Raw genomic sequence first — 24,536 nt, 5'->3', positions numbered from 1 at the left:
CCGGAGCGACAGAAGCGCGGCCCAATTGGGAGATCCGGGTGGCAGGCGGTCGAAGGACCGGCTCGACGTCCGGCAGGTACTTCGGCTGAGCAGCTGCAACGGCGGTGGTGGCGGCGCCCGCTGCTTCAGGGGAGGGAAGATGGCGGTACTGGCTCCGCTGCTGGCGCTGCTGTACTCGGTGCCGCGGCTCTCCCGCTGGCTGGCCAAGCCGTACTACCTGCTGTCGGCGCTCCTGTCGGTCGCCTTCCTGCTCGTGAGGAAGGTGCCGCCGGTCTGCCTCGGTCTCCCCACACAGCGCGAGGACGGCAACCCCTGCGACTTTGACTGGGTGAGCGGAAGAGGTAGCCCCAGGGTCACCGAAGGGCCGGGTGGGAGTGGCCGCCGGCGCTCCGGGGCGCACGAGGGCAGGGTGGCAGGAACTTTGAGCCGGGCCGTATGGAGTCAGAAGGTGCGGGGGAAGTTGCCCAGTGGATCCCAGCCCCGCCAGTTCCTGGCGCCGTGTCCTTGGGCCGTTCACTCCACTCCTCTAGGACTAGGTTTCCTTATCTGCACCGGCCCAGATGAGCCCAGCCCCGGGTCTGAGATCCCGCGGCCTCTGTGCTCCAAGGAGGGCACTTTATCATCTTTAAAGCTGGCATAGAAGTGAAATTATGGCTACAGGGGGGAAAACGGAGGCCTTGGAGAGGCGGAATTGCATAGCTCAGCCTTTGGTCCTTGAGGCACCACGGACCCAAGTCATGGGATCAGTCAGCGAGCATTTGCTATATTCCAGGTCAGTAGCCCTGGCCTTCAAGGAGCTCCCTTTCTGTCGGAAGAGACAAAATCGTTAAGTAAATAAACACGTATATATTTAAAGCATATACAGAGTAAAGGAGGATGGGGCGGTGCATAGAGCGGCCCTTGAGCTGAGCTCTGAAGGAAAGGAGAGGTTTTTAAGAGGCGATGGTGGTAAGTACTTGTAGGCACGGGACACGATGTGTGAGGACCATCCATGGATCCTAGATTTAGAGCCAGAAAGTTAGGAAACGCCCCCGGGGAGGGGCCTGCCAAGTTTGGCTGATCCACCTCCCACTGCTTTGTGGGGCGTGAGAAGTAAGCCCCGGTGAAGAACTAAGCTCAGGTGAGGAAACCATCCCGGAGTGGTGAAATGACCTTTCACGATGTCACACCGACATTGAGTGCCGAAGTACAAAACAGAATACTGCCTGAATTATGGAGGGCTGGGGGTGGGGAGGGTAAGGGACAGGGAGAGAGCCTTCTGGGAAGGCTTCCTGGAGGAGGTAGCATCGAAGTTGGATTTTCAACAAGTAGGAATTCAAAGAGCAGAGGAAGGAGGGAGAAGACCCCAGTAATGAGAATAGAGTAGTATGTGAAGCAGGGAGGACGGGGAGTGAGGAGCAAAGTGATGCTGGATGGGGAGTCATAGCAGATGTAATTGGAAGGGTGGAAAAACAGCAGGGTAATACCATGGATTGGAACTCGAAAAGCAATAGGCTGATAAAGGTCTTATTTCTAAGTTATGGGGAGAACAGATTCAAGTCTATCAGAGTAAGATCCATTCCTCAAACAACAAATGGTCAGAGGATCTGAACAGATGAAGGAATCCATAATTACTCAGCTATCAATAGCTGTGTGAACAAGAAATGCCGATTACAACAACTCAGAAGTTCCACCAAAAGATTGGCAAAATTGTCCAAAAATGGAAAATAACAAATATGGTAGGCCTGTGGGGGAAAATGCGGAATGCACTGTTGAGGGAGCCATGAACTAGTCCAGCCATTCTGGAAAGCCATTTGAACTATCTCCATAGAGTTATTAAACTGTTCATATATACACTTTGACCTAGCAGTACCACTACTATATCTCAATGAGAGATAAGAGGGAAAGGACCCCATATACAAAAATATTTCTAGCAGCTATCTTTGTCATAGCAAAAGATTGACAACTGAAGGGGTGCCCATCAGTTGAGGAATGGCTGAACAAGTGAGTTACATGAATGTGATAGGATGCTAGTGTGCAATAAGAATGATGATGGTGACAGTTTCAGAGAAACCTAGGAAGACTTCTTTGAATTGATGCAGATAGAAGTGAGCATATACAGAATAACAGGATGGGGTAGTGCAGCACTTGAGCTGAGCTTTGAAGGAAAGGAGACATTTTAAGAGGGGATGGTGGTAAGTACCTTGTAGGCACAGGGACAGGATGTAGGCACTCCTGTGTGAGAACCATTCTTGGATCCTAGATTTAGAGCCAGAAAGTTAGAAAGCACCCCCAGGGAGGGGAAGGGACTTAATTGTCACACTGCACAGATTAGTAGTACCAGAGTCAGGAGTTGAACAGAAGACCAATTCCTCCTTTTGCTCACTATCTCATATAATCTCTTTAAATTTTTAATGAACAAAAATCAATTTTCTCTCTCTCCCACCACTTAATGTTTGTTTCTGCTGCTCTAACCCATTCATGATATTTCCACCTTTGAATCTGCGGCCTTCAGCAGACCAGCGTGCAGAGGTGAAATGTCTTGCTTATCTGTAAAATGAGGGGAGTCCATTCTATGTCTAACAGGTGAGGTCGCCCCTACCTACAGTAAAATTCTGAGTGTGAACAATTTTACACTGTCCTCCCTGGTCCCCTTCCTTCTTCCTCACCTCTTTTCCTTCCTGCTCTCTCTTGCTCTATCTGACCTTAGACTTGATCTCCAACTTTGAACACTTCTAGTCCCCCATTAGACTGTGAGCACCTCCTGGGCAGAGACTGTCTTTTGCCTTTCTTTGTATCCCCAGTGCTGTAGCACAGTGCCTGACACATGGGAGGCACATAACAAATGGCTGACCAGATGGACACCTCCTCTAGTTTCTGTTTCAATCAGGACACTCACCAGTGTTCATCCCCTCTGCCCTTCATTGATGATGGAGAATTGGGGCAGAAAATCCAGATTCCAGATGTGCGCTCAAGTCCCTGCCTTCTTTATGTTGTTCCTGTTGGTTCTGCTCATTTGCTTACCTCTGGGATTGCTTACCTTGGGATTGAAGCAGGTTGAATGACCAAAGAGACAGTGTGATAATAAAGTTGCCCTGGGTAAATTCTTCTTCCTAAGTCTAGAATTATTTGGTTACCTGTAATGAAATATGATTGTGTTTTAGTACGAAAGTATCTCTTTCAGAAATCATCCTGAATGGGCTCTTAGCAGTTCAGTGACCACTGATGTTCGCCTCATTCAGGTAGCTGCTTCCAGGTTGGTGGCTTTTTTGCTAGGCTAAAGGCCTCCAGACAGAAAATAGTTAGGTTTGTTTGTTGAGGAGATGGCATTGACAGGGGTTCATAGGCATGGATAGGTTCACAATTTCCCAATGCTTTGAGACTTACTAATCTGTAAACATATCCCTCACCACCCCACACTCCTAGTAAGTAACCTAAGGGAATTTATAGCACGAAACAGAGGCCGCCTGTATCTCAGTGTCAGAGGAAAAGGTACTGCTTTTCTTTCCACACTTCAGAGAAGCGCTGTATGTCATTCTCTATGAGGGAGAAAGATATTTTGGTTTGAATATATATGAATTTAATGGAATGTTACAGCACTTCATTGTATTAGTTTTCCTACGACTTTGTGACTATTTCCCAATTCTCCATGAGGCCCATGCTGAGTCAGCGCCTCGGTACCGTTGCTGCTGTCATGTTCCTTTGGATCTCTGGACTGCCCTGAGTCTCTCTGCCTTGGTTCTTCATGCGCAGTCACTGTGATTCTCTTACAGAGGGAGGTGGAGATCTTAATGTTCCTCAGCGCCATTGTAATGATGAAGAACCGGAGATCAAGTGAGTGTGCCCCCTGCTCCTCTCCTTTCTGGAAAGCCCGGGGTGGGAAGCAGTGGTCATTCACCTAATGGACCCTGTTTCCCCATCTTGCAGTGGGGATATTGATAGCTGAAGTGCCAGTTGGGAAGATCCAATGATTTCATTGTGGTAAAGAGCTCCTCCGACTGTGATTCTATCAGTTTTAGCTGCTGTTTTTGTGCTATTTACTTTTCTCCACTGGAAGAGCATTGTTTGGTAGGGTTAGAGCCGGGCTATTTGGTCCTGAGGCCTGGTGGAAGAAGCTTTCCAAACCTGGGCTAAAGTTGCCTGGAGATAGGGACAGGAAGGTGGAACAGGATTATTCAGCTCCAGGCTGACCTATGACATCTGCATTTCAGTCACTGTGGAGCAGCATATTGGTAACATCTTCATGTTCAGTAAAGTTGCCAATGCAATCCTCTTCTTCCGCCTGGACATTCGCATGGGCCTGCTCTACGTCACGCTCTGCATAGGTGAGGGTCCTGGCTTTTTCAACTCTGTGGGGAAATGGGCTGATTTGCTTTAGGTTGGGCATTGACTTGGCTGGGGATTCTCCATTCTTTTCCCTAACCCTGAGACTTTCAATTGACTGAAGCTCAACTATAAAGGAAAATGCACAGGTGTTTTGGGGAGCACAATCCCCAGGGAAGGTCTAGTTGGTTTTTATGCTCTTGTTTCTGTGTTTAGTGTTCCTGATGACTTGCAAACCCCCCCTCTACATCGGCCCTGAGTACATCAAGTACTTTAATGACAAGACAATTGATGTGAGTTGTCATTCTTTCTACCTCCTGAGGTCCTGGGGAAAGGGTGTGTGTTGGGGGCTGGGAGGGGGTGGTCTGCAGTTCTCTTTTTGCTAGGAGGAACACTGTGTTTGGGCATGTGTCACTGGATCAGGAATGCGTAATGTGGTTTGTGTGTTAGGGTGAAGATCTAGATTCTAGGGGGTCTGAGATTCCTTGGGGAACTGTATCATCCAGCTGACAGATATGATTTACCTTGTATGTGGCAGGAAGAGCTGGAACGGGACAAGCGTATCACATGGGTCGTGGAGTTCTTTGCCAATTGGTCTAATGAGTGCCAGTCATTTGCTCCTATTTATGCTGACCTCTCCCTCAAGTGAGTAGCACACCAGGCGGAACAGTGGAAACAGCTGCCCCCTCACTGTTTTTAAGCCTTGACTGGTACATGTACTGGTCTTTCCAAAGCCCTTGAATACTAAAATATGTTGAGCATGAAAAATCAGGGCCCTTCTTCCCATTTATCACTGCTTCTCCTTTCCTGGAGTCTGTTTCTTTATGGCTTGTTCAGTATATTAATATTCATGTTTCCCTGCTAGGTACAACTGTACAGGGCTGAATTTTGGGAAAGTGGATGTCGGCCGCTACCCTGATGTCAGTACGAGGTATGTGGTGCCCTGGGCAAAGGGATGAATGGAACATGCTTGGAGACGAGCTGACACAACCTTTTATTTCCCTTTTAGGTACAAAGTGAGCACGTCCCCTCTCACCAAGCAACTTCCCACCCTGATCCTGTTTCAGGGTGGAAAAGAAGTGATGAGGAGACCCCAGATTGACAAGAAGGGTCGAGCTGTCTCTTGGACTTTCTCTGAGGTACTTAGAGGCCTAGGGATGGGCATGCTGGAGGAAGGAGTAGCTCCTTTTTGATGCTTAACTACACCAACACTCAAGGAGGGTGGCCTCTCTCTTATTTCCCACAACTGTCATGTAGAACAACTTTTGAGGTTCCTAGATTCTCTCCTTAAGCTGTGTATGCAAATACAAGAGACGCACAGCTACCCAGCAGAGGTTCTTGACTTCACTGATGTGACAGATAATAGGTTCAAATGACATAGTTTCTGGATAATCAGTCATTTTATAAATTATACTAGCAGATAATAAAAGGGGTCAATAGCACTGTCAAATTCCAAAGACCCTTCATGGAACCCTTCAAGGGTTTGCTGCTGTTTATCCTTTGTTCTCAAAAGAGGTCCATGACATCAGGGAGGTGATGCCATGACATGCAAATGAATTGGATTTAAGTGACAGAGGACTGTGTAAAGTCACCAGCTTCAACTTTCTCCTCCAATGCCATCTGGGTCCAGTGACCAGATACAGATCAGGACAACTGGAGATGGCCATGGATGCAGGCCTTTCCAAGCTAAGGTCTTTAACAGATCTCAGTTTGACTGAGGCAGCACCCATTCAATGATTAAGACTTCCCAGGGTTTATATGCCCTTGGAGAAGAGTGGGTGTTCCTGAGGGTGGCAGTCAACTCTGATTAGTTAATAATAAGAACAATTACTATTATAATGAGAGGAAGACCCATTCTAAGGAGGGGCTGGGGGACCGGACTTGGATCTCTCTCCCTCCCAGACCAGACCCCAGCTTGTAGCAATCTAGACCAAGGACTTACCTCCTACTCAAGCCTGAGTTGAACTCAGTGGGCTTCCCCTCTTGGGGTCGGAACAAGATTGAGGAGAAAGTTAATCCAGTCTCTTTATCGGCAGTGTCCTTCAGATGCTGACGTGACCCCGTGGAGAATGAGGAGATAGAAAGGGAAAAAACCCTAGATGCCCTAATTGGTTATTTAGTAATCATTTCTCGCCTAGTCTGAATCGAGGTGGGTGGGTGGTTGTGTGTGTGTCTGTGTGTCTATGTGTCTCCCTGTCTCTTTTCCACAGGAGAATGTGATCCGGGAGTTCAGCCTAAATGAACTGTACCAACGTGCCAAAAAGCAGACCAAGACCCGAGACGTGATTGCTGAGGAGCCGCCTGAGTCTGCAGCTCCCCACACACAGCCAGATGAAGAAAGCAAGAAGGACAAGTAGCAGCCCTGCTCTTCCAGACGTCCTTCTTCCTTTAGCTTTTTCCTGGTGGCCTTTTCAGGCCCTGAAAGACTGCTGACTTTTAGTATTTGTATTTATTCCTTATTTGGACTAGACCTGGAACCAGGCTCAAGGCTGTTAGGGGAGGAATTAACAATGGCATACAAAAGAATGTCCTTTGTGGCTAAGTGCCTCCAGTTTGGTCAACCATTTCACTAAAAGGGGAAAAAATCAATTCCTAATCTTGGAAGAAGGAAGTTTCCTTCTGAAGGGAAACATTTTTCATACTGATTGGGGGCCTGGAAGAACAGAGAATGGGTTTATCCAGAAGTCACAAGTTTTTGCCATCCTGTGGTTTCAGTGATCTTTCCAGAAGGCAGTTCTGGAAACAAGTTTCAGGTCAGAGGCACCACTAACATCTTCAGGATCATTCACTTCACTTCCCTGAGGTCTTTCTGGTCTTCCTTATTGCTATTTAACATTTGCTAAAGAGTTTATGCTTAAATTTGATTTGGATACTAAATATAAAATCCATTTACAACACATCTGCCCTAGGGGAGTGTGGAAAGATGGAGTACAAGTTGCTTTAAGAAAGGTAGTTAATTACTTTCAATACTCCTTTCCTTTGAGCTAAGTAAAACTAGGAGTATGCAGTGTCTCTTTGTGTGCTGGGGACTGAAGGAGAAAGGCCCAGGGCAGCAGGGGTGTTCCCTTGACACTTTTTATTGATATCTTTAGTTTTTTTAATCAACTTCATTTCTCTTTCTCCCCGCCCCAAATCAATCTGTGCCCCACACTCCAATACTGAGCAAATAAAAAGAACAAGTCTAAAAAGAAAGACTTCAATACATAGTGGCACAGTCCAGCCAGTCAAACTCCTACCTTGGCCATGTCTGAAAATGTAGGCCTTCCCTCTGCGAGGAGGAGGTGAGTAGTGGGGTATTACATCTTCGTTCTTTTGCCTTTATGGTTTATCATTGAGTTATTCAGAGTTCAACTTTTTCTCTATAATATTATTGTATAGATTGTTTTAGTTTTGTTCACTTTGCATCAGTTTCTAGAAGTCTTCCTCATTTCCTCTGAAATTGCCGTTTCATCACTTCTTATGGCACAATAATATTCCATTACATCCTTTTGCCACAATTTGATCAGCCATTCCCACTGAGTTCCAGATTTGGGACTACCATATAAAAAGCTGCTAGAAATGGTTTTTTGCACATATTCCTTTTCCTCTTTGATATCTTTGGCTCATAGCTCTAGTAATGGTATGGCTGAGTCAAAGGGTGTACATTTTAGTAACTTAGTGGGTATAATTCCAAATTGCTTTCCAAAAGGGCTGGATCAATTCACAGCTACACACAGAACACACTGTGTTCTAGTAGATCTGTTTTCCCACAGCTCCTCCTTCCTTGTCATCTTTGCCTGTGGTGGGTGACAGGCAGTCAAAGTTGCTTCTTTGCATTTCTCTGGTTATTTACAGACTTTGAACATCATTTGGTTGTTGATAGCTTGGGTTTCTTCCTTTGAAAACTGCTTTGATCATTTTTCAGTTGGGGAATGGTTTTTATTATAAACTTGGATCGTATATTTTGGAAATGCTACCTTTAATCAGAAACTTGTTGGAAAGATTTTTTTCCCTAGTTGTCTGTTTTTCATCTAATTTTTCCTTCATTACATTTGGTGTGCTTTTTTTTTATCTTCTATAATATCAAAATTGTTAGTTTTATCTCGTCTGATTGTCACATGTTTAGTCCTGAATTTCCCTGCTATCCTTCGACCCAACGGGTCATTTCTTACTTGGTCTTCTAATTTGTTTATAATGTGACCCTGTATGTATTCATGTGGAACTTATTTCGAGTTAGATTTTGGACCAACCCTAATTTCTCCCAGACTGCTGCAGTGCGTAGAGCACCAGCCTGGAGTCAGGAAGACCCATCTCCCCGAGTTCGGATGCGGCCGTGTAGCCTTGGGCACGTCACTTTCCCCAGTTTGCCTTCGTTCCCTCATCTGTAAAATGAACTGAAGGAAATGGAAGTTCACTCCAGTGTGTGCCACGAAAAGCCCAAAGGGGGTCACGCCGCTGAACCGCAACAGCTGCCAGGGCCCCGCCCCGCTACGGACACTGCACGGATTTCCCTTCCGCAAACTTGAGAAGAATGAGCTCGGCTGCCCATTTAAAGTGCCCTGGCCCAGATGGTGCGCAAGCTCGTCAGATACAGAAACCGGAGCGGCGAAATCCGGGCTTTCCGACTCCGTGAGCGGCGCCCTTCTAACACCAGCTTCTCTCTCCAGTCCGCCCAATCTTAAAAGTTCCCAGCAGGGGGCCGAGGACAGGGTGGAAGGGGCCCGGGAGCCGGCGGAAGGCGGTGTCCACGTGACCTGAGGAGTGAGGCTGGGCTTATACCATTTAGAGAGTGTGTGGGGGGAGAAGCGAGTGGCTGGTCTGACAGGCCTCACATCCATACGCGGTACCCTCCCCCCCGCCCCCCCCCCCCCCCCCCCCGACCCCTTCTTCACTCCGCCCCGCGGGCTTCCTTCCAGAGAGCGGTGTCTGGGTCCTGAGCGCTGAATGGTGGGCGGTGGCTGCTCTGGTATCGCCAGCCTGTCCCCCTGTACTCTGTCCCTGGGTGGTTGCGCCCGGAGGTCCCGCCCTCCACCTAGGGGGCGGGGCTGGAGACTGCGCACACAGCTGTGGATCGCGTCTCCACGTGCGTCGTTTCCCAGGCGGGCTATGGCTCCTCGCGGGAGGAAGCGCAAGGCGGACGCGGCAGCAGACGGGGAAGCCGAGAAGCCGGAGAAGCTGGCTCAGGGCGGCGATGCGGGAGTGGGAGAGGCCCGCGTGGTCATTGAGCACTGGTGCGCTACGGGGGGAGGGGCCGGACCCTTGAACGGTGGGATGGGGGGGGGGCTGCGACCCCGGGGGGGGGGCCGGTGTCCCGCGCCTCTATCCCCCCATCGCCGCTCACGGCCGCGGTTCTCTCCGCAGCCGGAGCTGACGCGTGTACGCACGCCACGCGGAAGCGGTAAGTCAGGCGCTGCGCCTCGCCCGCCCGGAGTTGCCGGTGCTGCTGAACCCAGCCAAGCCCCGCCGGAGCAGTTTCGAGGTGACGCTGCAGCGCCCCGACGGCAGCCGTGAGTGCGGGCCCCCAACGCCGGGCCGGGGTGGGAGGGGGGAGGGCGGGCGCTTCCCGCACGCGAGCCTTCCGCTCACGGGTTAGGCGGGAGAGATAACGGGCGTGGGCGGGGGCCGCGGTGCTCGTTCCCGTTTCACGTAATAGAAAACTCAGGCCCCCGAGTCTGATCGTCTGGTTTCTGCACTCCGTCACCGAGCTCCGTGGGGCGGAATCTCGGCAGGGGCCCGAGGGTCTTTGGAGAGCGCCTCCCCGCGCTACAGCCTTGTCTTTTCTCGGCCTAGGGGTGGAGCTCTGGAGTGGCATTAAGAAGGGGCCCCCACGAAAACTGAAGTTTCCCGAGCCGGGGCAGGTGGTGGAGGAGCTTAAGAACCGGTGGCCCTAATGAGCCCTCCCAAGCGAGCAGGACATCCCATGACGAGGTTCGAAGCCTATCTGGTTATCGGGGGAAGGACTGGGGTTGTGTGTGCTTCGTGTTCTCTCCACGGCTCGCTTGTGGGTCCAGCTCTGCAAAGACTGCAAAGCTGCTGTGCCGCTGGCTCCCCCCTGCCCTCCCCCCCAAGTTGGACCCTAACTTGTTTTCCCTTTGTTGCAGCTGTCTGTCCCCAGTGAGTTTGGAGCATCCATGATGGAACGTGACCAAATCTCCAGTCTCGTCCCTGAAGCTATCGTTCCTTCCTCTGGGTGCATGGTGAGCCTGGTGATGTCAAATTGTTAATAAAAGCTTTTGATACAGTTCAGGTTGGTGTAGTGAAAACGTTTATTTCTAAGGGTGACTTACAGCAGCTCAAATCCGTGGATGGCAAATATTTTCCCTTCCCTCTTGAGGCACTGCCTAAAGAATAGAGCCTGGAACATGTGGGCTGAAGGCTGAGGAACACACATCAGTCACAGGGAGGATTTAAAATTGTTTATTACAAGTTAAGTGCATCTCCTCTAAACTCACTTCCTGGAAGTGAAGAAATGGCCTCCCCCTGGGTTTCCAGCAGGGAGCAATGGGGCAACCAGAGGCTGAAGACCTGAGAATGTCAATGAAGGAGGATTAGGAAGATCCTGGTTGGGGCCTTTTCCCTGTTTCCCTACCACCACCTCCTGTTCTGCCCGACTCTTTCCTCTGAAGGGTGTTTTCCCTATGCCTTCCAACTTGCAGAATCTGGGTTAGGCTGTGCCTTTCCAGCTCACTTTTCTGGATTAGCTGTTATTCTGTACCACTGGTTTCAGAAGTGATGGGCATAGTCCATGCTGTGGGTTCCCTTCCTCATTCTAAAGTGAGGCAGAATGGGCCAGCACCATGTAATTTAGAACTTTTCCCCTCTTCTCCTCTCCAACACAGATGGAAATGCCCCTTAGCAAATGGCTCACTTCCTACCCAGGCTAGTATGTCCTGTACCTGATTCCCAGAGCAAAAGGAAGGTGGGCATGGAGTGGGTCCCTTTAAAGAAGAGCCTCTGATGGAACGGAATGTCCCTGCCTCATTCACATGCTCAGGTTCATGCTACCTCTGCTGCCACTGGAGCTCTCTCTAGCCTCAGTGAATAACTTCCACCCAACAGAGACACCCCCAACTACGTCAAGACATCCACCTCTGTTTCTGATTCCGAGGAGGGGTCAGGCCACACAGAGAGGCCATGGAAGGGCACCTGCCCGACCTGTGCCGTCCAGTCCACTACATCAATCTCCCCCTCTTCCTCTAGGCTACCAGGAGACAGTCCCAGTTTCTCTGAGTTATCAAGCTCCTCTTCCTTGATCTCTGGGCATGCCACTACTGGGTCTCCTTCAGGGTACAGAGTATCATCAGTGACAGAGGGTTTCCCAAAACTAGCATCCACCCAGCTGGAGCAGGGAGGCGACAAGTCTCCATAAGGTGCATGAAAATGGACAGGAGACCCTGTGCAGAGTAATTTTTCTCCCTGCCTTTCTGGTTGGGGGCTGGTAGATCCAGGCTCTGAAGTCCATGTGGTGGACACAGCTAGTCCTTCCCCTTCACTCACGTGAGAGGCCACAAGGGGGCTAAGAGGCTCTACTGACCCCTTATCCTCTCTGACTTTAACCGAGTCCTTCTCCAATCCAGCAAACTCTCTTGGCCACAGCTCCACGTCTGGTAAACACCACTCTTCTCCTTCTACCCAGTTCTTATCGGGCTCAGTCAGGGGATAGGTGGGAGTTCTCGAGTTTCCAGCCCTGGGACTCTCCAGGGAATCTACAGAAGGGCCAATGTCCGAGTCACACAGCATGAAGTCCAAGATTTCCTCTAGCTCGCTGGTTGCAGCAGCGCTGGTGATTCGGTATTCCTCTGCCTCACAAGGCTGACCCAACAAGGCAGGAACAAACTCATACGGCTCTCTGCAATCTCCACCCAACAGAGCTGCTTTCCCTACCATATCAGGGATGTCTGGAAATTCTGATTTCACCACTGCCTGGTCTGGAAACTGACTGGTAGGCATCAGTGTCTCCTGGAGCCTGGAACAAGCTGGGGAATTCAATGGGCACAGACCAATTTCAACAGATGGCTTATCCTCTTCTTCCATGAGGACCATCCCAGGTCCCTGAGTCTCCTCTCCGGATTCTCCCCCCAGCCCTGGGGTCTGTTGGCTCTCTTGAGAATCCCTGGAAGGCGATTCCTGGACCACCTCCCAGCAGCTGCCATTGACAATCTTCCGAAGCTTGACCCGTCCAACCTGTCCTTCCTCTGCAGAGTCTGAGCTAGGTGCCCTAGCTTCAGGGCTCCGCTTCTTATTCCCACCCATCTTGATTGGAAGGGAAGGACTAGAGGTCCCCTCCAGAAGGCTGGCTTTTCCTGGCCCCTGCTCCTCTTCTGTGACCTCCTTGCTCAAAGTCTTCTGCCTCCAGAGACGGCGGCTGGGTGGCGTGGGTGCTGTACTGGTTCCTGTTACGGTACTGATGGACTTGGCTGGACAAACATCAGGGGAGAGTTTTGAGCGGCTTAGCCTAATCTTCCTGGGCAACAGAGGTTCATCCACAATGGGGCTGGGTGGGAAAAGCTCAGCAGCTACAGGGCCCGGCACCCTCCTGTTCTCCTTGGGCCCTTGACCCTGGTTCTTAGGTGAAGAGCTTTCCGTTTGTGTGGGAGGGCAGATCCTGGCTTTCCCTTTAATGGGGAAGGGGCCTGACATCTCTGACAAGTTCTCTGTGCCCTGCCCTCTGCTTTCCTCCTGGGGATCCTCCTCTTTCCCCAAAAGCTTCAGCTTCCCGGCCTCAGGGGGACAGGCAGCCTGGGGAGGAGGCAGGGGAGTTTGGGGTTGGCGGCTAGGCCCGACCACCCGGGCGGAGATTGGGGCAGTAGGTGGGGGCTGCAAGCATTCTCGATTTAAGCGTCTGCCCTGTGCTGCCCGAACCAGCTTTCCACCTTCCAGCTGTAGCGACTCCAGCTCTGAGACTCGAAGCTGGCGGGCAGCTAACAGTACATCCTGGGCTTCTTCCCGGGAGACTTCCATCTCTGAGGTGTAGAGGAAATCCACCAGCTTTCGAAGAGTCCCGATCTTCAGGCCCCCCAACTCTAACACCACCTTTCGGCCCTGGGCAGGTCGCTCCTGCTGGAGGCGCTCAGTGAAGAAGGGGCTGCAGGCCGAGAGGATGCAGCAGTGAGCTGGGACCGCCTCACCTGGAGGAGAACCCACCCAAACATGGCAGCGTCACAAGCTGGCAGCTACATCAGTCAGTGAAGAAAGCACATACGCCCCTCCGCCCCAGCCCCCCCACCATCTCCTCTCCTATGGAGTCTCAAATCCAAAGGGAAATCATCTGTGAATCACTGACAGAAACAGAACGGAGGTTAAGAGTTCATTAGGATCAAGCCTAGCTAGAAGGGAGGAAATACCTAAGATCTCACCCTGAATTAGTAGCAAAGAGGCCACTGGGATATGGGTCTTCTTGACTCTGGGCCAGCATTCCCTTCCACAATACCACATCCTAAACTACCCAGCTGTGCTTCTGCCTTCCAAGAGGACAAACATGAGAAGTAAAGCCCTGGGCCAAAACTACCACAAAGGCCTTGAGACCAGGACCATCTTCCTAGCAATGGCCAGACAATTTAGAGGCATAACTCCCAGGAAGGTACCACTATACCTATAGCCCTGTGCCCCTACCCCCATGACATCGAAGAAAGAGAAGGACCCCCGTGTCCACAAAAGTCTTAGTGGCTCAAAGCAGAAAATTCGAGCTTTTCTCTTGGGAAATTTAAATTACGGTAATATGAATGTAATGGAACAGTATTGTGCCATAGAAAACGACAAACGCAGGTTCAGAGGAAACTCAGAAAACTTCTGTGAACTGATGCAAAGGGAAACGAGCAGAACTAAGAGAACAATTCATCCAGATGACATCAGCATTATAGAGCTAAGTAGTTTAGCACTGTCAGGGCAATGGTAAATGAGGAGTCCAGAAGTCTGAAGAACTCCACCACTCCGCTCCTGCTGGAGAGGCGATGAACTTACTTCAAATATGGTTAATACGGAAATTTGTTTTGCTGGACTACACATGCTAACGAGGCTTTTGTTGATGTTAAATGGAAGTCAAGAAAATGGGAGGGACAGATTAGAAATGCTGGTAAAAATAAATAAATGTATTTACCAAAAAGAAAAAAAAGTTACAACTTTTAGGGAAGACTTACATGCATATGAACGGATCACTAACTGGTCGACCTACTTCCCAGTGGATACCTACTGCTCCCCTTTTCTGCTTCTTTTCTGTACAGCCTTTCTCCATTGGGATGTAAGGGACTCTCTTTTTGCTTGTATTTGTATTCCTAGCACTTAGCACAGTGCCTGGCACCTGGCAAGTGCTTAAGAAATGCTAGGTGACTGACTGCTCCTCACTTTCTTTTGCTTTAACTTCTAAAACCAGATGAGGTCTCCCCTTGCCTCCCCAGTTTTAACTTTGTAGCTAAGTGCCCACCTGACCCAAATGGCCCTATAGCAGCTGTGATCTTCTAGGACCCTTGGTCAGCCCACCTTAAGTAGATGGGGGAAGGAAAAGGGGACCCTTCCAACCCAGACATTCCAGACAAGTTCTCAGTGCTCTGCCTCCAGCCTTGCCGCCTCCTCTGTCCCCACAAGCTCCCATTTACCTGGGGCTGGGGGGTGGGGAGGAGACTGGTGAGAGAGGTATAAAGGGGCAAGCCAATATGAGTCACATCACCCTCAACCAATTATAGCAAAGATCCCCACGTGGAGAAATGGGTTACACCTGGTAGGGTTAGAGACCACAGTTGCTAAGAGAAAGGTTTCCAAAAGAACTCTACAAGCTACAGGACTGCCCTGAGGCAAATTAAGATGACAATGAATAGGAATCAATGCTAAATCTTACATTTGGATTCAAAAACAAACTTCCCAAGTAATGGGTGGGGGCAGCTTGGTGACAGCCCAGTTTGTTAGTAAAGGATCTGGCTTTCAGTAGGCTGCAAAAGTTAACACAAACAGGAGCAAATGAGGTAAGATGTGAAAGGAAACAAGCCATTTATTAAGCACCTACTTTGGGCCCTGTACTAGGCTTTCCAAACATCATCTCATTTGATCCAAGAGCCCAGGGAGGTAGGTGTTATTTTTAGCATCATCTCCATTTTACAGTTGAGCAGACTGAGATAAACAGAAGTGATCTGCCCACGATAGTGAGTGCTGGAGACCAGATATTAATTCTGGTCACCACATCTTAGAAAGGTCATTGATAAGTCAGAGCACATTCAAAGGAAGGCAACCCAGACGGTGACAGGCCTTGAGCTCATGTAATCGGAGGTTTGGTTAAGGAAATGCCCCCCAAAACATTTAGCCGGAAGAGGAGGGAGGAAACTTAGGGAAGACGTGCTATCCCTCTTCCAGGTACGAGAAGACCTGTGTGAACTTTGGCAGAGTTAACTGAGTAGCACCAAGGGAACAGTTTAGAGAAACAACTTGGAAAGCCTTTGGCACTCTGATCAGTGCAGTGACCAACCAGGATTCCAGAGGGAAGGACTCAGGGTGCAGATGGAAATGTTTATTTTTTGGACATCATCAAAGTGAAGAATTGTTTTGCTTGACTATGCATATTTATCATAAGGATTTTCTTTTTTTTTTCGCCAGTGAGCAAGAGTGGATGTGACACAGGAAGGAGAGAAAATAAGATCTTTGTTCATTGAAAAAAATGAAATGAGACAAATGAAAAGAAAGGGTAGGTGGCCACTGCAATATGCTTTAGAAAGGACTCTTACGGAGTATGGATTTGACCAGATGGCTAGTGAGATTGCTCTGTGACCAAAATCTGAGAATCCTGCCTCCTAGGCCCATGTTTCTTTCATTACAGCATTACTTTGAAACATATCTAACATAGCAAGAGTAAACAATACGTGTATGTAATTAATGCAATCCCAGGCATTGCAGTATTCTCAGTGCATTTGTGCAAAGTCAGGAAGATCTGGATTTGAAATTTGGAATGCATGTAAAAATTTGACACTTGTTAGCTGCAGGACCACCGGGCAAGTCACTTGAAATCTCGGGGGAATCATACCTGTAGTATCTACCTCAAAGAGCTGCCGAGGGATCAAATGAAATCAAACATGAGAAGTTCTCTGCCACCTTCAAAGGGCCACAGAAACATCAGCTATCATTATTATCATTGGTCCATTAACCTGTAGGAACTCCCCACAAGTGCATTATGAACAGCAGCCAATGGAGAAAGGGGAGCTAGAAGGTAGCTTGCTGGGTTCCACCACCCCAGTTGTCTCAACAGCAGAATTGCCCGGCACAAAATCTCTAACTTCAGAATCACAGGGCTTTTTATTGATCAGTCCCCTCCGCAGACACGCTAGCAGCCCTCAGGAGGGGGCCCATCACTTTTTAGATGCAAAACCACAAGCCAGAAAAGTGAAAGAAGGTCAAGTGGGGAAATCCAAGAGAGAAAACCCAAAAATCTGCTCGCTAAGACTTTCTCATGCTATAATAAGGCGAATTCTCATGTGAGTTAGGGCATTAAGAAATGAGCTAATTCGATGTCATTTGACAGATGAGGAATCTGAGGCCCACAGAGAAGTGATCTGGCCAATGTCACAGCAGTAATTAAGCTGGCCCCAAATTCGGTGTCTCCAAATTAAGAGCTCCTGCCATCATGCCACAGCTGTCTCCAGCTGCTGAGTACTATCTAATGAACTATCATTTTTTTTTTAGGAAGCAAAGAGAAAAATCCCTACTGTCCCACAAAAAAACAAAAATTTCCCACAGACTGATCCACACACAATCTGTTGAGTGATAGAAAGTTTTATAGGCATCTCAATGCACACAAGTATCTGCAATTACCCCCAGGTATTTTTTTTTAAGGGACAGAAAAGTCTAAGCACCATTCACCCTCAAGAGATAATTCATCCCCCTTCAGTAGTCTCTCAGTCTCAAGAGTGAGGTCAAAGTTCAATAGGTCACCCATGATGCCAAGCAATGATGACCTAAGAGAGTTACTGGGTTCAAGAATCTCATGGAGAGCCCCAGAAACTTCAGGGATCTGCACCGAGAGTCTGATGGCTATATTTTGACAAGTAAGTGATTTCTACGTTCGGAGTGTGAGCTGGTCTTTCCCTTCTAGAGAAGATGAAGGGGCTCAAGGAACACGTCTCCAGAGTCCATGTTATCAGGGATGATGAGTTCCCCCAAATGGGAGCAAGGCTTTCATGGAGGGAAAAAAAAATCTGAAGTGGCAGACATGAGGCTGAAGAGCCAGATATACACAGACAAAACTTCTGAACTGTACGTTAACAGAAGCTCACAGACTCTTTTATCCCTCTTTATTGTTCTTTATATACTGAAACGTTTATGTTTATGTTTGTTGCTGACTGTTAAATTCGCAACAGAAAAAGGGAAAAAATCCAATAAGAAACTACTCTAAGTGAGTACTCCCACCCAAGAATGTAACAAAAAAAAAAAAAATCAGCCAGCAACCCCTGGGCAACGGGAAAGGAAGGGAGGGGGAAGAGGAACCAGCAAACCTAGAGCCAGACTAGGCAAACTAGGTGATAGCCTCCCAGAGCAGGGGCAGAGACAAAAGGCTGTGTCTCTGAAAGCAGCTCATACCCAGAAAGCTCCCACAGCAAGATCACTGGAAGTCCTAGGGAGCAGCATTGATCAGTGCTCCAGGTCAGAACAGGTCATCCCAGGGCTCCAAGGTCCTCACTCAGAGAAGTCACAGAAAGCCTAAACCACAAAGATCCAGAGAAACTGAATTCCAGGGTAGTCACCACAGGATTCCAGGTGACCTAGGGTAAGACCAAGCAGGGTCAACCACCCTACCCAAAAATACACAGGGGACAGAGCCTGCCTTCAACAAAGCCTTAATTCAAGAACCAAAATTTGAGATGAGTAAACCAAATACACTGAATGACCAGTATCAAAAATTATTGCAAATCTAAAAATCCCACAAAAACAAAGAATTCTGTTAAAACTGCAAGCAGAGTCTCAAAGCAAAAAAATGAATTTTTGACAATACCCAAAATAAAAGAAATAAGAAATAAAAAACAAAAGATCTTAGAAGAGGAAGCCGTAAGACTCAGCCAAATGATGAATTCCCTGCAAACCAAAAGAGTAAAAAAGAAATTAACATGCAACAACAAGAAATATTAGAACAAATCAAAAGACTCGGGGGGAAAAAAGAAGAAAATGTAAGATGTTTGATATAAAAAACAAATGACCCAGAAAACAGGTCAAAGAGGTAATTTACTTATTGTACTCCCTAAAATCCATGCATGACCCCAAAAGAAAAACCTGGATACTCTAATCCAAGAAATCACAACCGAAAACTGCCTAGATGAATCAAAGCCAGGGCAAAGAAACCCACTCATCACCTCCTGTAAGAGGACACCCCCACCCCACCCCCAAAATCCAGAACTCCCAAGCAGCCAGCAGCAGTTTAAGTACCAAGGAATCAGTCAAGGTCTATCACATGAAACCTGACAGCTCCTACTTTAAAAAAGAGAGGTGTTAGGAGTACAATGTTCCAAAAAGCAAGAGACAAGCTTATAGGTTATCCTTCTAACAACCTACAAAGCTGAGTCTAATTCTCCAAGGGTAAAAAATGCCCTTTGGAATAGATAGGACTTTCAGGCATTTCTGAAGAAAAGCCCAGAGCTGAGTAGCAACTTTGAAATGCAAACAGAAGAGTCCAGAGGAACCTAGGAAGGGAAAGTAATTGGAACACTGAAAGGGGCAGTATATAATGTAGTGCTAACATTCTAAAAGGGAAAAGAAACAAGAGTCCTTCAGACCTTTAAGTCTTTAAGGGTATTGAGGGAGTTAAATCAGAAAATACAGATGACCTGTGAGGAAGGGGAGATGGAAGATTGGTTCTGTTCTGAAAAAGAGAAAGGTGAGTAAAAGGAATACATTAGCTCAGAAAGGAGGAAGAAAAGGGTAGAACTTGCAATTTCTCCTAACTGGGGTGTATGAGAACAGTCTAAAAAGCATGGAGACAGAGGTGGAAGGAGAAACAGTGTACATTAGATGAAACTTCAGTCTTACTTAAAATGGACAAGGCTTGAACATATACGTAGACAGAATAATGCAGAAATATATAAAATTCAATAGTGTGGGGTAATAGAACTATGTTGAAGTCCTTTAGTCTGAGGGTAAGAACTGGGGAAGAGAAAAAAATAAGGTGACCTAGGCAATGAACTCACTGAGAAAGGAAAATGTCTTGGAGGTTAGTAGGTGAATCTTAGAATCTTAACTGGATGATAAGGAAAGGTAACTGAATGCCAGTGGTAAAGGTGGAATGTAGAGGGACATGGTAACAGGAAGCAAGGAGCATTCTAACCCAGAATCCTGACTCTTTTAGTCAGGGGGTAGGAGCAGAAGTGAGACCAGTGCAGCAAAGGGTGACCTGTGATGCCGTATCATCAGGAGGGAGCCAGATGTTAGTGAGTACAACATGAACATTGTGAGAAAGGAAAAGGGTTAAGATAAACACAAGTTTATTACTTATGAAGCACCCAGTGGGAGGGGTGGGCACACTGAAATGGGAACAAGGGAACATGCAGTCACAGACAGAAAACTAGACAACCAAGGGTTTGTTGATGTCAAAACAAAGAACATCATGAGACCCCGCTTTCAAATGCATAGAAAAGAACAAAGTTCAGAAGGAAGCACAGACAAACAGGATGGTTCTGAAGGTAGGTATGGTATTCTACACTTTTAAAAAACAAGCAAAATGAAATGGAAAATTTCTGTTTTCTGCTGTGTACACAGAATTGCTCTTTTGGTTTTTATGTTAAAGTTTTAAAAATGAATGTAGAAGCAAATAGAGGCCATGGCTTTTGTGATATAATGGATAGGGTGCTGGGCTTGGAGTCAGGAAGACCTGAGGTCAATTGCTGCCTTAAGATACTTCTTAGCTGTGAGGCCCTGGGGAAGTCACTTAGTGTCTTGGTGACTCAGTTTCCTCATCTGTAGAAATGGGTATATTAACAGGATTTTTCTCACAGGGTGGCTGTATCAAATGAGAAAACAGGAAGTTCTTTGTAAACCTTAAGGCATTACATAAACATTATTACTGTCGTTATCATTGTGGGGAGGGAGTCAGCAGAAGTCAGCAATTTGCAAAGAGCAAAAACAAAACATTTCTGAAAGATCAACAGATGAAGAAGCAAAGGCAATTTAACCTTTAAAGTATGCTACAGGCAGCCTGGACACAAGGAAAGAGAGGAGTCTGGGAAACACATCACTAGCCTGGCCTGGAGTGGAGATACAGCTGTAATGGATGACTTCATTTATCCAGACATTTGCTGGAGCTTTTTTTTTTGAGCTTGCTCACTCTCAGACATGCATGCTCTCTCTCTGTGTCTCCTCCAAAAGCAGGACAACTGTCTTAATCTGTCTTCAAAATTTCATCCATCAAAAGTGGAGGACTCACCAAAGGGGAAATTCTACTCTGGATCTGGCTTTCAATTACAGGGAGGTTCAGATTTAAGGACCGGCTGCTGGGGTAGAAATGCGAAAACCTTAGGGTTGACCTGACCGCTTCCTCCTAGAGCTTATGGTAAAGGAGAGGAAAGATGACCGTAGACTCTGCCAGCAGATATCAGAGGAAGGACAGGTAGCATCCCAAGGATGCAAACTCTATCGGGGAAGTCAGCCTGGGAAGGATAAATTAGGGAATTCTGAGGACAGAAAGGGAAAGAACTCTAATACGGAGGAAAAACAAGACTTGCGTGAAGAGACTAATGTAGACACACAGGGAACACACTCTCTTAGTAATTTTCAAAATTAATTTAAAAAATAACTTTTGAAAAGGACTGCACAGAGGACAGAAATTAAGGAAAGGTCCCAGAGAATGAATACAAAGTATACTACCAATAGTCCCCAGGGTGCTAAAGCTCTGAATGAATTGAGGCTGCCTTGAGTTGTAGGTACCAACAAAAAAAAGGTTTTTGCTGTCGTTTTTAGGGGGTACTGAGAGAGAAGGCAGGCAGATTGGATAGTAGGGCTGCTACCTTATAACAGAGAAGACAGACTTAAGAGGGAAGATTGCCGTATTCTGCTTGTTTTTCTCTGCCATGAAGAATGAATGACCACCGCAAAGTGCAAAATGAACAAACATGTCTAAGAGGGAGCAGAAACTCAAGAGAATGAGGATGTAGTAGGAGAACACCCATCTGCCCTTAAAAAGCCCAGGTGAGCTGGCCCATACATGCTACATGCTCAGAACAGGCAGGCACAATTCCTGAGCCAATGTCAGTGATATCTGAAAGACTGGTGAGAATGGAGCAAAAGCACAGCCCTGGAGAAGGGCAATGCCCTCCTCTTCAAAACAGAAGAGAGAACAGGGCCTGCAAACTATAGGTCAGTGACTGGGCTTCAAGAGTCCTGGGAAAATTGTAGAAAGGGTCATTAAAAAGATGGTTAATGAGAATCTGTAAAAGGAACTGGTAGTTCCAGAGAGCCAGCATGGCTTCACTAAGAACAAATCACGTCACCCTAATCGTCTTTCCTTTTCTGGCAGGGCATGAAACAAGGAAAAAGGAAAGCCAGAGATGGAACTTACCTGGAATTTGTAGCTATCGCTAACATTTCTATAGTACTTTAATGTTTGCAAAGTGTGGACAAATGGCACCTCATTTTATCCTCCCATCAATCTGGGGAGAAAGGCGCTATTAATACCATCTTACAGAAGAACTTGCCTGGGGTCATATTAATCTAATTTCAGGCTGGGTTGGAACTGAAGATCTGAGGATTTTGGTGGACCACAAGCTTGATCTGAGTCAGCAGGGTGATGTGGCAGTCACAAATGGTAACATTATATTGGGCTGCCTTAGGTGAAGTATGACTTCCAGGAAAGTTATCAGCCCCAGTGCATGCAGCCCTGGTCAGAATCTTGCAGCCCATAAGCTAAACGATTCCCTAGAGCAGCATGGTTTGTTGACCTCTTTCAAGGGCCCATAAAAATCTCTTTTTTTGGGGGGGAGGGGAAATCCTGTTTTCAGCAGTATTTTCATAATAAATACTAAGATATTATTTGCCTTTTCCAAATGCAGATCTGCATGAGGCCACATTTTCTTCATATACTTCAACCAAAATAATATATCACCAACAGACTGAATGTAGAAATAGACAAGAAAATCCGGCTGGCTTTGATGAAGCCAACCATTAAAGAGATTTGCAAACAAGTAAAATGGATGCAATTCTTCTCATTCAATTTTTGGTTTTGGAAATTTTTTTTTGGAGGGAAGAAGGCAGGGAAATTAAGGTTAAGTAACTTGCCCAAGGTCACACAGCTAGTGTGGCAAGTGTCTGAGGCTGGATCTGAACTCAGGTCCTCCTCACTGCGCCACCTAGCTGGCCCGGGAAGCAGTTCTTTATAAACATAAACTAAAATGTAACGGTTTTATTAGCTATTTTTAAATGAGTTAATACATGAATATTTTAAGCTTTTATCAGTTTTAATTTTGTATGTGGTGAATACTGATATGTCACATAAACAAAAGCTCAATCAATGTCACGAAGGCCGTAAGACCAAAGTTTCAGCACTGTTGCCCTAAAGGAACTTCCTTCCTGGGGCCTCTCCACTCTCTGGGACTGGTCCACTATTTCCAGGAAAAGCCTGAGCCACTGCTTCCCTTTACTCTTTTCTCTCCAGCCCAAGCCTCCACCCTATATTCCTGGATGTTCTTTCTTTTCCCTACTTCTCATTGGTTCTAGACCCAGGATCAAAACTGTTCCTGGATGGGATACGTCAACCTATTCTCCTCTGGCCCCATTCTCTACCTTGGTAACTCTGAGGACAAAGGCACCCCTGCTCCATTAGAATGTAAATTGTGGTTCGAGGACAGGGACTATTTTTGCTTTTATATCCGAATCCTTAGCGTTCAACTCGAGGCTTGACATAAAGTTTAACAAATGCTTTTTCATTCATTCATTCTTGCCAAATGAAGAACAGCTTAAGGAGCGAGAGCTTTGGGAATGGACAGTCATAACGGCTGTCCTCAAGGATTTGAGGGCTGCCAACGCTTGTTCCGCTTGACCCCAGAGGGCAAAATTAGAGGCACTAGGTAGAAGCTGGGAAGAGAAAAATTTAGGCTTGGTATCACCGGCACTGTCCCCAAATGGAATGGGGCTGCCTTGAGAGCAGTGGGTACCCCCTCACTGAAGGTCCTCAGCGAGCAGGCGCCAGTATGCTCTAGCAATAACATCCCTTTCGGGTACAAGCCAGAAGATGGTCGCTGAAGTCTCTTCCAACTTTCAAATTCTGCGCTTCTGCCCATCCCCCAAAGGGTTTTTCTACCCCACCAACCAGCCTCTCTCTTACCTTCTGCCTGCAAAAGGACATCACAGAAAACGCCACTCTGCTGCTGGTGATGGAGCTGGAGAAAAGCTAACCTGAGAAGCCTGGGGTTCCTGTAGAGGATTTTGGGGTTCTCAGGAGAGCACATGATGACAGCCCCAAACACGCTCCTCTGTTCACAAATCAAGGGCCTGGCGAATAAGACAAGGTACTTCAGAAACCCAGTTACGCTTTGACCATTTTTTTTTTAAATTGGGACACACTGAGGGGAGAAAACAACTCACAACTGTACGGCTTTTCCCCCAACAGTCCGGTGGGATAGGAAGGGGGTGGGTGCTGTTCCACCATTTTACAGGTAAGTAAACTGAGGCTCAGAAAGATTAACAGATTTGTCCTCAGGCACACGGCTGGCGGAGAACCGAACTCGGACTTCTCCGGAATCCCACCTCTTCCCACCAACTCCACGCTCTCTACAGCTAAGACGCTGCTCGGTGGTCTCCATCCGTGGGACCGGTGAGGCTGCAGGGGATCCCAGGGAAAGCCACGCCCCTCACCCACACACGTGGCAGGGAACGGGCTGGCTCCCCGCGTGCCCACCCTGTTGTCCACCCGCTTCCTCCTCCACAAAGGAGGCCCTGGTGCTCGGCGGCCTCTCCAAACCCACTGACCCTCCAAGCATCCCCACAAAGGCCGGCTGAGTGACAGCCCTGCCCTCGGGCGGATCCCCGGTGACCAGCAGGGGGTGCAGGGCGTCTGGGAGAGGCCGAGCGAGTCTGAGCAGGACCCAGCTGGGACTGTGGCCGCGGGGGACCCATCCCCGGGGGGACAAGGGGGGGCTCTAGGAACCCGCTCTTAAACATCTCGATGGCAGCATTTCCGGTTTCCTTGGGCGGCGTTTTCAGGCGTTTAAAAACATCACCCTGGGAAGGGGCCCATCTGCAGGCTTCACCGGCCTGGGAGCGGGGTCCGAGGCCCAGAAGCAGGGAGGACCCCCCGGCCTAGG

General features: G+C 47.8%; 3 protein-coding genes across 3 annotated transcripts; 2 read left to right on the top strand and 1 right to left on the bottom strand.

The window, feature by feature from the left end:
- Positions 1 to 18: 18 nt before the first annotated feature.
- TMX2 (thioredoxin related transmembrane protein 2) lies at positions 19 to 8,330 on the top strand. Its single transcript, XM_036764505.1, has 8 exons — positions 19 to 328; positions 3,753 to 3,813; positions 4,191 to 4,304; positions 4,519 to 4,595; positions 4,841 to 4,947; positions 5,168 to 5,233; positions 5,312 to 5,441; positions 6,513 to 8,330. The coding sequence occupies exons 1-8, from the start codon at positions 140 to 142 to the stop codon at positions 6,657 to 6,659; spliced, it is 891 nt and encodes a 296-aa protein (XP_036620400.1). The 5' UTR covers positions 19 to 139; the 3' UTR covers positions 6,660 to 8,330.
- A 1,002-nt stretch (positions 8,331 to 9,332) lies between these two features.
- On the top strand, positions 9,333 to 10,527 carry SELENOH (selenoprotein H). Its single transcript, XM_036764545.1, has 4 exons — positions 9,333 to 9,512; positions 9,643 to 9,788; positions 10,072 to 10,209; positions 10,383 to 10,527. The coding sequence occupies exons 1-3, from the start codon at positions 9,388 to 9,390 to the stop codon at positions 10,170 to 10,172; spliced, it is 372 nt and encodes a 123-aa protein (XP_036620440.1). The 5' UTR covers positions 9,333 to 9,387; the 3' UTR covers positions 10,173 to 10,209; positions 10,383 to 10,527.
- An 825-nt stretch (positions 10,528 to 11,352) lies between these two features.
- Positions 11,353 to 23,681, bottom strand: BTBD18 (BTB domain containing 18). Its single transcript, XM_036762533.1, has 2 exons — positions 23,558 to 23,681; positions 11,353 to 13,409 (listed from the first exon to the last, which is right to left on the bottom strand). The coding sequence occupies exons 1-2, from the start codon at positions 23,679 to 23,681 to the stop codon at positions 11,353 to 11,355; spliced, it is 2,181 nt and encodes a 726-aa protein (XP_036618428.1).
- Between the last annotated feature and the right edge of the window lie 855 nt (positions 23,682 to 24,536).

The sequence above is a fragment of the Trichosurus vulpecula genome, chromosome 6 (genome assembly GCF_011100635.1).
Source record: "Trichosurus vulpecula isolate mTriVul1 chromosome 6, mTriVul1.pri, whole genome shotgun sequence".
NCBI classification, from domain to species: domain Eukaryota; kingdom Metazoa; phylum Chordata; class Mammalia; order Diprotodontia; family Phalangeridae; genus Trichosurus; species Trichosurus vulpecula.
This window is presented reverse-complemented; position numbering and strand designations above follow the sequence as displayed.